The 12,064-nt window shown below is 47.3% G+C and overlaps 1 protein-coding gene across 1 annotated transcript in view; it reads right to left on the bottom strand.

Moving 5' to 3' along the window:
• Nucleotides 1–709: 709 nt before the first annotated feature.
• LOC120944471 (inactive dipeptidyl peptidase 10-like) overlaps nt 710–12,064 on the bottom strand; it is a 37,237-nt gene continuing 25,882 nt past the window's right edge. The window contains exons 7-12 of the mRNA XM_040358529.1: nt 11,697–11,751; nt 7,746–7,845; nt 7,474–7,532; nt 6,757–6,829; nt 5,452–5,525; nt 710–1,489 (exon numbers count right to left, since the gene is read on the bottom strand). Coding sequence (XP_040214463.1) covers nt 1,352–1,489; nt 5,452–5,525; nt 6,757–6,829; nt 7,474–7,532; nt 7,746–7,845; nt 11,697–11,751 — 499 coding nt within the window. The 3' untranslated portion in view covers nt 710–1,351. The remainder of the gene's footprint in view (nt 1,490–5,451; nt 5,526–6,756; nt 6,830–7,473; nt 7,533–7,745; nt 7,846–11,696; nt 11,752–12,064) is intronic.

Raw genomic sequence — 12,064 nt, forward strand, 5'->3', positions numbered from 1 at the left:
TCCTCCACCAATCCCTCCACTGGCCTCCATTCAGTGTCCTCCACCCCTCTCTACCAATCCCTCCACTGGTCTCCATTCAGTGTACTCCACCCCTCTCTACCAATCCCTCCACTGACCTCCATTCATTGTCCTCCACCCCTCTCTACCAATCCCTCCACTGGTCTCCATTCAGTGTCCTCCACCCCTCTCTACCAATCCCTCCACTGGTCTCCATTCAGTGTACTCCACCCCTCTCTACCAATCCCTCCACTGGTCTCCATTCAGTGTCCTCCACCCCTCTCCACCAATCCCTCCACTGGTCTCCATTCAGTGTCCTCCACCCCTCTCTACCAATCCCTCCACTGACCTCCATTCAGTGTCCTCCACCCCTCTCTACCAATCCCTCCACTGACCTCCATTCAGTGTCCTCCACCCCTCTCCACCAATCCCTCCACTGGTCTCCATTCAGTGTCCTCCACCCCTCTCTACCAATCCCTCCATTGACCTCCATTCAGTGTCCTCCACCCCTCTCTACCAATCCCTCCACTGGTCTCCATTCAGTGTCCTCCACCCCTCTCTACCAATCCCTCCACTGGTCTCCATTCAGTGTCCTCCACCCCTCTCTACCAATCCCTCCACTGTCAGCATTGTATGATTACGGTTATTACGGACAATCTGGCGGATTGCGATATTCGGAGGGCGGTCTCCCCCACAGTGGTGCTCAGACACGTCTAAGAAAACATAATTTAATATCGATGTATTCATATATACAAGTGAGAAATTTACATTGGAAATAGAGCGTCAGATCGTTTGTATTTTAAGACAAATAAAACATTTCTCTTGTAAAATGAGAATCCGCAATCACAATCGTAACGGATAATTCAGTTCTCAGTGGAGCTTCCAGTACAGCTTGAAAAATAGAATTCTCCCCCCGAGCCGGAAGGACGCTCTTTGTTCTGTAGACATAGAAATGTTTTGACATTGCAAAAATTCACTTCCAAAAAGTGCTTTTCCGGAGATCGGGCATCGCGTGCCATGTGGCTCCACCCACAATCCTCTGCCAGGAGAAAATCCACCATCCAGGAAATTGCACTTGTTCAGGAAAAGTTGTCGGATGAGAGCTTTGGATGAGATCTGCTCTTGAAATGAAAGGTTAGTACAACGTCTTGGAGGAGGAACAAAATAAAACATGCACTACACTAATCGTATCCAAAACTGCCAATCCGGAATCGGAAATCCTTCGGAGGGCATCCGCAGGTTGGGATTTCCAGTGTGCTGATGTCAGACAGTCCCCACCCCCGAGGGCCTCTGGTGTCAGACAGTTCCTGCCCCTGAGGGCCGCTGAGGATATAGAAAATGTCTCATCTGCCCTTCATTCATCTTCTTCCACTTCCTGCAGTACCGCCTGCACATCCACCTGGGAACATTCACCAAAGAATCGCAGCAGTGTGCTGTAAAGGTGGAAGCGGCTCTTCTCTGATGAAATCATGTGGCCTTCATCCGGATAGATCTACAGGAAGAGAAAACAGATGTGAGGAAACTTCTGGAAACATTTTGCCACCTCCTAATGACCCCAGGCTAAGTCACCTGGCTTAGGGGTACAGGCAGTACTACTGTACTGGGCACAGCCCCACTGGGTGAATTGGGGGGCCTGGGCCATGTAGGGGCGCTTGGAGGACCGTGCTGCGAGGGAGAGGGAGGACCTTGCTGGGAAGGAGAGGGAGGACCATGCTGCGAGGGAGAGGGAGGACCGTGCTGGGAAGGAGATGGAGGACCGCACTGCGAAGGAGAGGGAGGACTGTGCTGCGAGGGAGAGGGAGGACCGTGCTGGGAAGGAGACTGGACCACGCTGGAAAGGAGAGGGAGGACCGTGCTGCGAGGGAGAGGGAGGACCGCGCTGGAAAGGAGAAGGAGGACCGTGCTGCGAGGGAGGACCATGCTGGGAAGGAGAGGGAGGACCGCGCAGGGAAGGAGAGGGAGGACCGCGCTGGGAAGGAGAGGGAGGACCGTGCTGGGAAGGAGAGGGAGGACCGTGCTGGGAAGGAGAGGGAGGACCGTGCTGGGAAAGAGAGGGATGACTGTACTGCGAGGGAGAGGGAGGACCGCGCTGGGAAGGAGAGGGAGGACCGCGCTGGGAAGGAGAGGGAGGACCGCGCTGGGAAGGAGAGGGAGGACTGCGCTGGGAGGGAGAGGGAGGACCGTGCTGAGAGGGAGGACCGTGCTGGGAAGGAGAGGGAGGACCGCGCTGGAAAGGAGAGGGAGGACCGTGCTGCGAGGAAAGACCGTGCTGGGAAGGAGAGGGAGGACCGTGCTGCGAGGCAGAGGGAGGACCGCGTTGGGAATGAGAGGGAGGACCGCGCTGGGACGTAGAGGAAGGACCGTGCTGCGAGGGAGAGGGAGGACCGCGCTGGGAAGGAGAGGGAGGACCGCGCTGGGAAGGAGAGGGAGGACCACACTGGGAAGGAGAGGGAGGACCGTGCTGCGAGGGAGAGGGAGGACCGCGCTGCAAGGGAGAGGGAGGACCGCGCTGCGAGGGAGAGGGAGGACCGCGCTGCGAGGGAGAGGGAGGACCGTGCTGCGAGGGAGAGGGAGGACCGCGCTGCGAGGGAGAGGGAGGACCGTGCTGCGAGGGAGAGGGAGGACCGTGCTGGGAAGGAGAGGGAGGACAGTGCTGGGAAGGAGAGGGAGGACAGCGCTGGGAAGGAGAGGAAGAACCGCTCTGGGAAGGAGGAGATCTTTAATATTCACGTGACTCTGGAACGTTAAAGTGGTTATGAACCTCGGTCATGAAATCTGAATAACACACATATATCTGTCGTGTTTACTTGTCTCTCTCCTAAGTTCTAGGTGTCGTTTCTCTCTGGTGCCTCTGTTGTCAGCATCAATCACTTCTGACAAGTTTTCACGACACATGAGATAAAATGGTGACGGGGGAGGAGAGCTGAGCACACAGCTTGTCTATTCACAACACAGCTCTTCATTCACTTTGTATCTATCTCCCGTCTGATCAATGTTTATAAACAATGTTACTTTGTATCTTTCTATCTCCTGTCTGATCAATGTTTATAAACAATGTTACTTTGTATCTCTCTCTCCCGTCTGATCAATGTTTATAAACAATGTTACTTTGTATCTCTCTATCTCCCGTCTGATCAATGTTTATAAACAATGTTACTTTGTATCTCCCGTCTGATCAATGTTTATAAACAATGTTACTTTGTATCTCTCTATCTCCTGTCTGATCAATGTTTATAAACAATGTTACTTTGTATCTCTCTATCTCCTGTCTGATCAATGTTTATAAACAATGTTACTTTGTATCTCTCTATCTCCTGTCTGATCAATGTTTATAAACAATGTTACTTTGTATCTCTCTATCTCCTGTCTGATCAATGTTTATAAACAATGTTACTTTGTATCTCTCTATCTCCTGTCTGATCAATGTTTATAAACAATGTTACTTTGTATCTCTCTATCTCCTGTCTGATCAATGTTTATAAACAATGTTACTTTGTATCTCTCTATCTCCCGTCTGATCAATGTTTATAAACAATGTTACTTTGTATCTCTATCTCCCGTCTGATCAATGTTTATAAACAATGTTACTTTGTATCTCTATCTCCCGTCTGATCAATGTTTATAAACAATGTTACTTTGTATCTCTCTATCTCCCGTCTGATCAATGTTTATAAACAATGTTACTTTGTATCTCTCTATCTCCCGTCTGATCAATGTTTATAAACAATGTTACTTTGTATCTCTCGTCTGATCAATGTTTATAAACAATGTTACTTTGTATCTCTCTATCTCCCGTCTGATCAATGTTTATAAACAATGTTACTTTGTATCTCTCTATCTCCTGTCTGATCAATGTTTATAAACAATGTTACTTTGTATCTCTCTATCTCCCGTCTGATCAATGTTTATAAACAATGTTACTTTGTATCTCTCTATCTCCTGTCTGATCAATGTTTATAAACAATGTTACTTTGTATCTCTATCTCCCGTCTGATCAATGTTTATAAACAATGTTACTTTGTATCTCTCTATCTCCCGTCTGATCAATGTTTATAAACAATGTTACTTTGTATCTCTCTATCTCCCGTCTGATCAATGTTTATAAACAATGTTACTTTGTATCTCTCTATCTCCCGTCTGATCAATGTTTATAAACAATGTTACTTTGTATCTCTCTATCTCCTGTCTGATCAATGTTTATAAACAATGTTACTTTGTATCTCTCTATCTCCTGTCTGATCAATGTTTATAAACAATGTTACTTTGTATCTCTCTATCTCCCGTCTGATCAATGTTTATAAACAATGTTACTTTGTATCTCTCTATCTCCCGTCTGATCAATGTTTATAAACAATGTTACTTTGTATCTCTCTATCTCCTGTCTGATCAATGTTTATAAACAATGTTACTTTGTATCTCTCTATCTCCTGTCTGATCAATGTTTATAAACAATGTTACTTTGTATCTCTCTATCTCCCGTCTGATCAATGTTTATAAACAATGTTACTTTGTATCTCTCTATCTCCTGTCTGAGCAATGTTTATAAACAATGTTACTTTGTATCTCTATCTCCTGTCTGATCAATGTTTATACACAATGTTACTTTGTATCTCTCTATCTCCCGTCTGATCAATGTTTATAAACAATGTTACTTTGTATCTCTCTATCTCCTGTCTGATCAATGTTTATAAACAATGTTACTTTGTATCTCTCTATCTCCCGTCTGATCAATGTTTATAAACAATGTTACTTTGTATCTCTCTATCTCCTGTCTGATCAATGTTTATAAACAATGTTACTTTGTATCTCTATCTCCCGTCTGATCAATGTTTATAAACAATGTTACTTTGTATCTCTCTATCTCCCGTCTGATCAATGTTTATAAACAATGTTACTTTGTATCTCTCTATCTCCCGTCTGATCAATGTTTATAAACAATGTTACTTTGTATCTCTCTATCTCCCGTCTGATCAATGTTTATAAACAATGTTACTTTGTATCTCTCTATCTCCTGTCTGATCAATGTTTATAAACAATGTTACTTTGTATCTCTCTATCTCCTGTCTGATCAATGTTTATAAACAATGTTACTTTGTATCTCTCTATCTCCCGTCTGATCAATGTTTATAAACAATGTTACTTTGTATCTCTCTATCTCCCATCTGATCAATGTTTATAAACAATGTTACTTTGTATCTCTCTATCTCCCGTCTGATCAATGTTTATAAACAATGTTACTTTGTATCTCTCTATCTCCAGTCTGATCAATGTTACTTTGTATCTCTATCTCCCGTCTGATCAATGTTTATAAACAATGTTACTTTGTATCTCTCTATCTCCTGTCTGATCAATGTTTATAAACAATGTTACTTTGTATCTCTCTATCTCCCGTCTGATTAATGTTTATAAACAATGTTACTTTGTATCTCATCTCTCCATCGGCTCTGCGCTCACCTGCGTCGTGTGGTTCACTCCCGCTTTGATCAGCTGTTTGATTAATTCGGCTGAATGCTGAAAATGGACTTTTGCTGCAGAAAACAGAAACAGAAAATCTTAGAGATGAAAAGTCACATGATGTACATCTGATCCAATCACAGTCGAGCTCTGCTATGGACCTAGCGGAGTCTATCAGTACTGCACTGTGCACACAGACTGAGGTGCTGACAGTGACCTCTCTGCTGGGGAGAACTGTAACGGAATGGCCCGTGACACCCAGAGACTTTTGAAGGATGTGGGGTACTCCTGTGCCAGCGTCACTAATGACTCTTGGGTCTAGGGTCATCCTATGTCCACTAGGGGCATAGGATGACTGAGAACTGATATCTCGGATTACATGAGATGGGACATTAATGATAATTCATGTATTGCAGGAGATCTTGAAATATTACAAGTTGTTAATTCTGACCCCAACAGGTCAATAGGACAGTGATTCATTCAATGTGGTACATAGACTGTTGAGATGCTAATTAAGTCTACCTGGCTGTAATGATAAAAGCTTGCTGTGATTGCATTCTATTGTCTATTGTGTTAATTAAGCCTGGCTCCTAAGATATTTCATGGTGCTATGCTAACTAACCCTGTATTGTGTGAAAGTTCTATTGATGCTAATATGTGTTGTAAGTTAACACACTCTAAAGATGTCTGACCTTTCAGGTGTACTGGATTAGCATGTCAATTATGTTTACTAAAGGAATGTGTTTTGTGTAGCAGGTGAGGATAACTTATCACAGAGCCAGACCGTCTGGGTAATGATTAGTAATTAGCTCATGTGAATGTCATTATCTAACAGAATGTGTATTGAAGCCCCATTGTGTCATGTTGTGGGTGGAATTTAGTCATTGTCCAGATTTGGTTTCTAACTGTATATAACCAGCTGAGTTTACCATTAAAGTGTTCTTTCGTTTTGGAACCAGAGACAGAGCTGTGTGTGTCTCGTTTCTGGGGGAAATCCAATGGGTCCTGTCTGCTGGATTGTTGGAGTGTTGGATAAGCTGTCTTGGGTTGGTGGAATGGAATATCGTAAAAAGGTGGTAACCCCTGACCGTTACAAGAACCATCTGAGATTCCCCCAATCAGTATTGTCCCCCGATTTGCAGCCTCATCTTTCCCCCCCCCCAAATCATCCAGTCATATGACCAACCAATACAAGGGGGGAATAGATATCGGTCTGCCGTTCTAGACCACAATGCAAAATTTGGGGGAGAATTACCAGAGAGGCAGCTGAACCCCAAGATGGGGCAGATTGTTGGGGTGACTCACCATCCGCCGTGCCGTGGATCAATAAGAGTTTTTTCTCTTTGAAGCCCTGAATGTTGTGCAGCACGCTGGACGCCTGCAGAGAGATATGTACAGCTGAACAAAGAGGAGGAGGAGGGGGAGGGGGAGGGGGAGGAGGAGGGGGAGGGGGAGGAGGAAGAAGAGGGGGAGGAGGAGGAAGAGGGGGAGGAGGAGGAGGGGGAGGAGGAGTGGAAGGAGGAGGAAGAGGGGAGGGGGAGGAGGAGGAAGAGGGAGAGGGGAGGAGGAGGAAGAGGGAGAGGGGAGGAGAAGGAGGAGGAGGAAGAGGGGGAGGGGCAGGAGGAAGAAGGAGAGGGTAGGAGAGGTGGAGGAAGAGGGAGAGGGGAGGGGGAGGGGAGGAGGAAGAAGGAGGAAGAGGGAGAGGGGAGGAGGAGGGAGAGAAGAGGAGGAGGAGGGAGGAAGAGGGGAGGAGGAGGAGGGGCAGAGATAATCAGAGGGGCACACTGCATAATAAGAGGACTGGGGGGCGACATTATGGAGAGAAGTAAGAGGAGGAGGGGGAGTAGGAGGGGAGGAGGAGCAGGAGGAGGGGAGGAGGGGCAGCGATAATTGGAGGGGCACACTGCATAATAAGAGTGGGAGGACTGGGGGGGGACATTATAGAGAGAAGTAAGAGGAGTACAGAAAAGGTGGATGGACTGAGAGAAGGGTGGGAAGTGGAGAGCAGCGTGGGGGTTTTACCTGATAGGTGTTCTCATCTGTGCTCGGCATCCCCAGGTATCGCTCGGAAAACGCAGACGCTGCAGGAAGAGAGAAGGACGGAATGTTAAAGTGGTGGAGACAATATCGTCTGATCTGGTCACGTCTTGTGTCCGGGAATTACAGCGGCGTGGACTCCATAGAACGTCATGTCAGGGATGGTGGAAACCACACCCACCCATATATATGGCACCAAAGTCACCGGCACGCTGTCCTGTATGTCTCCGGTCATTGTTCTTCTCCATGTCACCTACCATATAACCTCATGTCAGTGATCGGGGCCATCAGAGCTCCACATTTGAAGAGACGTTCGTTGGCCTTTAGGATCATAGACGCTATGTACCCTCCATAGCCCTGCCAAGGAAAATATCACCATTACCACCAATGATACAAACATACCCCTCAGTGTAACAGAATAAAGCCCCCAGAAACCCTCCAGCACCCGCATGGACCCCAGTCCCGGAGAAATCCGAAAATATTCCATCCTAACAAAGAGAGTAGAAAATAAAGTGACTTACCGTAAGATCCTTTTCTTGGCGCCCCCTACAGGACACGGGAGGAATATTCAGCCACATTGGGTTATACCGCTGCCTGACGGAGATTGGACACTGACCAACCAGAGCTTGGCATCCCGGTATAGCCCCTCCCACTCCCAGCATGCCTCTGTTTTGTAGCAAGCAATATAGGGGGTGGATCATAAGAAAAACAGGGGCGGGGCCCGAGTCCCGTAATGTTCCCCAAGAAAAGGATTTTATGGTCGGCCAGAAATCCTATTTTCTTTGTCACACTTTCTCTCCTGAATGTACAGAATATAATATAACTGGATCCTGACATTTATAGGGAAAGGTGATCCGGGGAAAATCCGATGGCCTCTCGGGGGATCAGGAAGGAATTTTTCCCCTGCTGTAGATAATTGGATGATACTCTGCTGGGGGTTTTCGCCTTCCTCTGGATCATCGCTGGGTGAAGGATCGAGTACACGGGATTGCATTTTATTTTTGGTTGAACTTGATGGTCTTTTTTCGACCAGACTCACTATGTACTAACTATTAAAGGACACAGGATGGGGGTTCAGCTACACGATGGGGACAAACTGGGAAAAGAAGCCGCTCCAGGCGTCGGGGTCACAAAAAATCTTCTCCTCCTCAAATTGATGGTGTCGGCTCAGTATGCAAAATAATAGAAAAGAGTTCGATCCGGATGGCCGCATCTCCAACAACCATTTCTTAAAAAACAAACAGCAAAAGATGCAATTCCACAGCTGACATGTTTCACACCGTAACGACTTCTTCCTCATATCTGGAGGAAGCACCGCGGTGTGAAACATGTCAGCTGTGGAATTGCATCTTTTGCTGTTTGGTTTTTAAAAAATGGTCGTTGGAGTGCGGCCACCCGGATCGAATTCTTTTCTATATAGAAGATTGGGACGTCCAAAAATGGTCCCACTGAGTGGTGGGGAGAAGAGCAAATGAACAGCCAACAAGCCCATGAAAACCAACAAAGGTAACAGGTGGGGCTCAATACAGCCTACAGAGCCGCCTGAAGAACCTTCTAACAAGAGCTGCCATCAAATGAGGCCTGAAGGTCCAACTGGTAAAAACCCAATCAAAGTGTCACCAGAAGACTGGGCAGCAGCCTTAAAAATCTGACAGACATGGGGGGGGGGGGGGGTTTACTAAAAGCCAATAGACTGTGCACCTTGCAAGTGCCGTCGCTCCAGAGCTTAGTAGATGAGGCAATTGTATAAAAAACAGCCAATCACAAGCAAGTAAAATAAAAGAAAATAATTATTTGGCTTGCAAATGATTGGATAATGGGAGTCAACAGAGCTTCCCCCCCCCCCTTCATTTATTAATGCCTGAGAGGAGAAGGAGGAACCAGAGAGTGCGACTGTTGTACGGAAAATGGACCTGAGCAGCGCGTCCTTCATCCAGACAATGGAGGGAAAACTCCGGAAGAGGGCGGTGGGGTAAAGTCCTGACTATGGGGAAAGAGACAATGGGCCTCAGTGCAACCTAACTTTGTGTAGCACCAGAAATGTTTATTTACAGTTAAAGCAGTAGTAAACCGTAGCAAAAAAAAAGAAATAAATTGGGCCCTGGCAGTTTAAAGTGGAGGTTCACCCGGAAATGTAAATTTTTAACCTTAGGTTGAGGCTCATTTTGTGAAGGGGAATCGGGTGTTTTTTTTACAATTGAAGCCGTACTTACCGTTTTAGAGAGCGATCTTCTCCGCCGCTTCCGGGTATGGGCTGCGGGACTGGGCATTCCTATTTGATTGACAGTCTTCCGACGGTCGCATACATCGCGTCACGATTTTCCGAAAGTAGCCGAACGTCGGCTTCTTTTGGCTACTCGTGGCGCGATGTATGCGACCATCGTAAGCCTTTCAAATAGGAACGCCCAGTCCCGAAGACCATACCCGGAAGCAGCGGAGAAGATCGCTCTCTAAAACGGTAAGTACTGCTTCGTTTAAAAAAAAAACTAGCCGATTCCCCTTCACAAAATGAGCCTCAATCTAAGGTTAAAACATTTTCGGGTGAACTCCCGCTTTAAAGTGGTTGTAAACCCCATTCATGAAATCTAACCTGGGCACATCTATCTGTACTGTTTACTTATCTCTATTCAAAGCTCTAAGTGCCGTGTCTTTCTGCTGCTCCCTTCCTCTGTTATTACTTCTGAAGTTCTCCGACACACAAGATAACATAATATTGGCGAGTTTGGGGACATGGAGGTGGCAAAATGAAATTCCAGCTTACAGCCTCTAAGATTCCACATTCTGGACTCAAATCTCAGCAATGTCCGGTGATCAGATGGTGGCAAAGGCCAGAAGATGCCCCCCCACACACACAACATGCGGGTACACAGAGAACACACAGGTTCATATCACCGTAAATCAAACATTCCCAACACCCCGTACATATATCAAACAGTAAAGAAGGGAAGGTCACTTAACAGAGGGGAATCGCTACGTAGGTCAGGCTCCGCCCCCGAACCGCACTGTTCTTGCGGCAGAAGCCGATTTTGTCAGAAATAAGAGTGTCAGTAAGAAGTGAGTGGAACAGGCATAGTACCTTAATATCAGCACCAGTGAGAGAAGAGAACGTAGCAGTAAAATAAGGAGAGAGTACAAGGGGGAGGGGAGAAACAGAAAGAAGGGGGGGCGGGGGGTGCGATATTACCACCCTCCAGTCACATCCACCCCACTTGGGGAGTTCAGAGTCGATCCTCTCAGGGGGGCAAGCTACTAGCTGTCCATATTCCTCAGGGAAGTAGAATTCCATGTTTTGGAACATTTCTTGTGTAGGCCTCTTTCCGTAGCTCCTTTACCCTCTTCAACCAACCGGCCACCGATGGAGGCGGAGTCTGACCCCCCACACTTTTATAATAGGGGGGCACCCTCACTAAGAGTAGGACTGAGGTACCCGGGACGTATGGTGGAATGGAGCTTTGGGGCCACACTTGGATTGAAATCTGTCCGGTTCCGGCTGCTTTAGAAGGAACTTCCAGCCTTTTAGTCTTGTTAGGAGAGGAGATGGGCGGATCCTCAATCCCGAAGGTTTAGCCGTCACCATACTGGGCTGTACAGGAGAGGTTGTGGGGGGCCGGGGGGCTCTATAGAGCCCAGGCTGGTTACCATGGCATGGCTGACGTAGGTCGCTCCAGACTGCATCTATAGGGGCCAAAATTAAATCCTAAAGTTTGGGAGAGACGTCAATACAAGACGACCCCCGAGGAGCAGGTCCTCCAAACCAGACAACGAGCATCCTCGTCCTCCTCAGCTAGAAGGAAATCATAGAGGGACTCTGGAGAGGGGCGGGGCATGGTGTAAGGGGGGCGTGACGTAGGGGTGTGTGGCGTAGGGCAGCGTGGGTTGCAGGGGAGCGTGACATAGGGGTGTGTGGCGTAGGGCAGCGTGGGTTGCAGGGGGGTGTGACGTAGGGGTGTGTGGCGTAGGGGGCTTGACGTAGGGGTGTGTGGCGTAAGGGGGGCGTGACGTAGGGGTGTGTGGCGTAGGGCAGCGTGGGTTGCAGGGGAGCGTGACATAGGGGTGTGTGGCGTAGGGCAGCGTGGGTTGCAATGGGGTGTCCATTGTGGCCTCTCCATTCTGAGTCCGCTAACATGGCTGAGATTTCCCCCCATAATCTCCTCAGACAACCCCTCCCCCCCATCACCATTTTTATAATTCCATAGATTGGGCGTTACCTTCCCGAATATGCTGAGTCTGTTGGGGTCAATGTACGGCTCCCGCAGCACCGACCTGCCAGATGACAAAGAGAAGAGGAAATCATGGAGGAAGGGTTAGTGTGTTACACATCTATGGAGAGAGAAGGGGGAAGGATATAATGTTACACACATGAATGGGGAGATATCAGGGGAACCGTCCTATTGTTACACTCCTAGGGGGAGACATTAGGGGAACAGTTCTGGTGTAACACACAGATGCAGCAAATGGGGGAAACATTTAAGTGTTGCACACATATATATATATGAGATAACATGACATCTGACATGAATATTCAGCCACCCAAACCTCCTTCTCCACCATAAATATCTCCATTAAAACCCTAAAC

Source organism: Rana temporaria, chromosome 6, assembly GCF_905171775.1.
Source record: "Rana temporaria chromosome 6, aRanTem1.1, whole genome shotgun sequence".
Lineage (NCBI taxonomy): Eukaryota > Metazoa > Chordata > Amphibia > Anura > Ranidae > Rana > Rana temporaria.